The sequence below is a fragment of the Pipistrellus hanaki genome, assembly GCF_964339955.1.
Source record: "Pipistrellus hanaki genome assembly, chromosome: 15".
Lineage (NCBI taxonomy): Eukaryota > Metazoa > Chordata > Mammalia > Chiroptera > Vespertilionidae > Pipistrellus > Pipistrellus hanaki.
In genome coordinates, this window is record NC_140517.1 from 44,126,867 (window position 1) to 44,131,343 (window position 4,477).

Consider the following 4,477-nt stretch of genomic DNA (forward strand, 5'->3'; position numbering starts at 1 on the left):
CCCAACCCCGCCCCCCCCCGGCTCACTCCCGGGCACCCGCGATCTGGGCCCCTCCGAGGGCAGGGGTGGCAGCCTGGAGACCTCCCCACGGAGTCCAGGGTGGGGCAGAGACTCGTCTGTGTCCCCAGCACCCCGCAGAGTCAGCGCCCACTACTTGCTGAATGAAGAATGAATGAATGAATGAATGGATGAATGAATGAAGAATGAATGAATGACATTTTTGTGAGGCTCTCAGGACACGTCAGGCTCTGTCTGGAGGCAGCTATTCCGTTGGGCGCAGGCACAGGACTCAGGCCTGCGTTCTTGGGCCGCGCCTGGGATTCACACGTGGCCACGCCCGTGCCTCCCCAGTCGGAGTTTTATGACCCCGGAGCCACACCGAGTTCCCGGCACACGCCCAGCAGTGTCACCCACACCCGTGCCCTCCTGAGGGAGGGGAGCTCCGGGCTAGGTGGGGAATGAGAATAGAGTGAGGGAGGCAGAGGGCGTGGCTGGGGAGAGACTGGGAGAGGGCAGGCCCCCTCACACACACCCCCGGGGCCGGGGGCGCCCTGAATGGGTGGGGACCGGCAGCAGCACTGACCCTAACAGACGCCAGAGCCCGGGAGCTCTGAGAACTCTCCCGCCTTCCAAATATTTAGACCGTGAGACGGGTGGGCGGCCGGGACCCAGCCGGCAGCCATCGGTCATTTTGAGGGAACTGCTCTGTGCTCCCTCTCCCCCGCTCTCCTCCCACAGCTGGTGTGGCCACCCTGGAGGAGAACAGCAGCTGGCTGACCGCCCCTCCCAACCCTCCCCCGAGATTCAGGGGCGAAGGCCCTGCCTGGCAGGCCAGTGCGAGCTCCAGGGTTCATGGTCCTGCTTGTCCACCAGCAGCTGCCAGCTTCCCCGGACGGTCGGGCCGCTGTCCCGGGAGACGGGCAGGAGGCCCCCGGACGCCAGGATGTCAGCAGAGCGAGCAGGCGGCCGAGGCCTCCTCTTTGGACGGCGTTCCCGTTTCCACGGCGGCGGCGCCCGGCCGCTGGGCCTCGCCCCAGGCCGGCAGCGGCACGGGGCTGCCCTCCTTGCCCCCGGGGTCCTTCCCCCCGGGGTCCTTCCCCCCGGGGGCGGGCTGGGAGCGGGGGTGCTGGGAGCAGGGGTGCGGGGGGCGGCCGCCGGCCGGCCCGGGGCGCAGGCGGCACAGCCAGAGCCGGAGGCGCTGGAAGACGGCCTTGCGGAAGAGGATGAACACCCAGGGGTCCAGGATGGGGTTGAAGGCGTAGAAGCGGAAGGCGAGGAGGTCCCCCATCTCGCTGCTGTCGGGGGCGATGGCCTGGGTGAAGCCGCGGATCTGCGGGAGGGCGGGGCGTGTCAGCCGGTGCCCGCCTACCACCCACCGCCCACCACCCACCGCCCGCCTCGCCCTCCTCCACCCGCCTGCTCGCCCAGGGGGCAGGAGGGAGGGGGGCCTGGCAGAAGGGGAAGGAAATAAGATGAAAACTAAGAAACGAGGCGAGGCATCCGGGGAGCGGGGAGATAGCCAGTCCCAGGAAGCAGCCTGGAGGCCCAGAGGGAGAGACGGACGTGTGGGCGGCCCCGGCCGGGCTGTGCGCGTCCCCGCGTCCTCCGTAACCCCCTGAAGTTGGGGTGCTTCTCCCTAGCTCAGCCCGGGGTTCCACAGAAAGAGAGCGAGGCCAGAGGACAGATGGGTGACCAGGTGCCAGCAGACGGGTCTGCCTGCTTCCACCCCGGAGAGGCTGGGCGGGCACAGAGGAAGGGGTGGGGAGGGGGTCATGGCAGATAGAGGGTGGCACTGGGCGGAGGGAGCCCGGGTGTCTGGGTGGGGGAATTGGAGTGGGGGGGGTCACATTCTGGAACCAAAGCAGCCTGGGGTGCAGACCGGACTCTGCCATCGTGGGCAGAAGCCACTGCCCTTTGTGTGTGAGAACACTGACCCCACGGCCCCTCATCGTGAGAACTCGGACCTGTTCTCCGTCAATGCCCGCAGAGGGGTCAGCCACAGGGCAAGGGCCCTATGAAGGGGGGCCTTCTCCTCACTGGGGCCAGGGGAGGCCAGGGAGCCCCTGAGGATGTGGGGACAGGAAATCCGGAAGGGGGTGGGGGGTGCCCCAGGGGTGAGGAGGAGGTCAGAGGAGCAGAAGCACACGTGGGAGAGGCTCCTCCTGGAAGCCAGCCGCAGTTTGACATCCTCGAAATGGGCACCAACAAGGGAGCCCGGAGCTGGGCACCCCCATACCCACCACCCCCCACCCCGGGCTGCCTGGGGGGGTGTAGGGGGGACTCACCGTGAGTGGCAGGGAGCACACGGCCATGATGCCCGTCATGAGGCCCAGCAGGACCAGGTGGCCCAGCTCGTCCTCGCGCCCGGGGCCCGGAGCCAGCGCGCCCTGGTGGCGGCGCTGCTGGCGGTGCATGCGGCACAGGCTGAGCGTGGCCGAGGCGTTGCACAGCAGGATGGCGGCCAGCAGCAGCGAAACGAGGCCGGCGTAGGCCAGCGAGTAGGCGCAGCCGGCGGGCGCGGGGGCGCGCAGGCGGACGAAGCACCAGCTGCCGGGGCAGTACTGCTGGTGGCGGCCCAGGCCGAGCAGCGGCGGCGCGCAGAAGGCGGCGCAGAAGGCGTAGGCGGCGGGCAGGGCGCGGCGGGCGCAGCGGGGCGCGTCCAGCCGCGCGTAGCGGTACGGGTGACTGAGCGCCAGGCAGCGCTCCACCGCCATGGCGCACAGGATGAGCGTGGACGCCAGGCCGAAGAAGGTCATGGCGAAGGCGAAGGCGTCGCACAGCGCCGGCCGGCCGCGCGCCAGGCCCAGCAGCGAGCTGTTGCGCGCGTAGGCGGCGAACACGGCGGGGCTCAGGCAGCACGTGCCCAGCAGGTCGGTGGCCGCCAGCCCGGTGACCAGCACGGCGAAGGCCGAGGGCCGCGCCCGCGCGCGCCGCCGCGCGCCCAGGATGCCCAGCGCCAGCGCGTTGCCCGCCACGCCCGCCACGAACATGAGGGCGCTGGTGGCCGGGCCCACCGAGTCCCGCACGTACGTGAGGTTCTGGCACGAGTCCGCCATCCCCCGGCCGTGCCAGCCGGCGCCTGGGCTGCGGGGCCTCGGGGGCGGGAGGCAGCGCGGGGAGAGCCGGTGCAGACACTCAGCGATCCAGCGCCTGCCTCCCCATGGGCCTCCCCGCCCGGGGTCTCCCAGTCACCCCCAGGGGTCTCCCAGTCACCCCCAGAGGTCTCCCAGTCACCCCCAGACTCCCTGTGGGCCCGGCTGTCTCTGCTCTGTCTTCTGCAGGCTCTCTTTCTCTCTCTCTCTCTCTCTCCCTCTCCCTCTCTCTCCCTCTCTCTTCTGTCTCTTTCCTTCTCTGTTTCCTCTTTTCCTCTCCTCTTTCCCTCTGTCCCTCTGTCTCTCTGCGTCTTGCTGTCTGTCTCTGTCCCCTCCCTTACCCACACCCTCTGCCTCGCCCTCCTCCTCTCTCCCCCGGCTCCCACAGCTCTCTACCCGCTTCTCCTCATCTCTGCCCTTGCAGCCCCTGCTCACCGCACCTCTGCCGGCTCTCTCTGTCCCTCCTCTGTCCCCTCGCCCGCCTGGGCCCGGGATGGCTGTCTGTGAGGTCTCTGCGTGTGTGTCAGCTTCTCCCTCCTGCCCTCCCTCCTCCTCCCTCCCTCCCTCCTCCTCATCTTGCCTGCTCGCCCCAGCTTTTTCATTTCCTCTCGCTGCCCCGCCTTCCCTCCCCCTGCTTTCTCCAGAAGAGGCCCCCCCCCCTCCCCAGGCTCTCTCCCGCCCGCCCTGGCATGCTCCCTCCGTCCCCCCCTCTGGCCAGCACATCCACCTCCGGCCCTGCCCCCTCCCCGGTCCCCATCACCGAGCCACCTGCCACCGCTGCCCGCAGGTCGCTGCCCTCCGGGCCCAGCACACCCCGCGGCCCCGGGGCGGGGTCCCTGATGGTGACACACGGAGCTCGGACTCACTGGGGACCGGACGGCCTGGGAGCGGAGCGGCCAGTGTGCAGGGCTGCCTGGGGTAGCCCCTGGGATCTATTCTGGGCTCCAGGGTTAGGATTGAGAAACGACCAGGAAATGCCTGCCCGATGCAGTGTTTTCCAGGCACTTCTGAGATCTCTATTCCCTGGACACGGCTCTCCGCTCCATCCAGGAGGAGCCGGGAGGAACGCCGGTCCCTGGAGCCGTCCTCAGGCTGGGCTCCCGCTCCGGCTCCTGCTCACGCCCAGAGCCCTGGGCAGAAGGACACGCCCTCCGGCCCTCCTGCTCCGCACCTGAGCTGTCAGGCCCCCGTCCAAGCCCCCGCGACCTTGACCTCCAGGGACAACATTCTGGCCACAGACAGCCGCCCAAGGCTCCACCTTCGGGGTCACACTGATCTCTCCCGCCCGCCCCGCCCCAAACCCAGCCCAGCTGCCGCCACCCGGGCCAGAATGCTCCCCTCCTGTGTCCCAGCCGCCTGTCCGGCTCCCACTGAGCCAGCGCTCC

At 69.6% G+C, this 4,477-nt stretch overlaps 1 protein-coding gene across 1 annotated transcript; it reads right to left on the minus strand.

Annotated features, from left to right (window-relative positions):
• Window positions 1–941: 941 nt before the first annotated feature.
• Window positions 942–3,645, minus strand: PTGIR (prostaglandin I2 receptor). The gene is made up of 2 exons (XM_084905311.1): window positions 2,286–3,645; window positions 942–1,330 (listed from the first exon to the last, which is right to left on the minus strand). The coding sequence occupies exons 1-2, from the start codon at window positions 3,054–3,056 to the stop codon at window positions 947–949; spliced, it is 1,155 nt and encodes a 384-aa protein (XP_084761437.1). The 5' UTR covers window positions 3,057–3,645; the 3' UTR covers window positions 942–946.
• Between the last annotated feature and the right edge of the window lie 832 nt (window positions 3,646–4,477).

Bases quoted from the DNA above. Each gene is read 5' to 3' on its own strand.
- PTGIR (XM_084905311.1), bottom strand. From the start codon at position 3,056: ATGGCGGACTCGTGCCAGAACCTCACGTACGTGCGGGACTCGGTGGGC. The intron at 1,331-2,285 runs GTGAGTCCCCCC...GCCCTCCCGCAG, and splicing joins TGTGCTCCCTGCCACTCACG to ATCCGCGGCTTCACCCAGGC.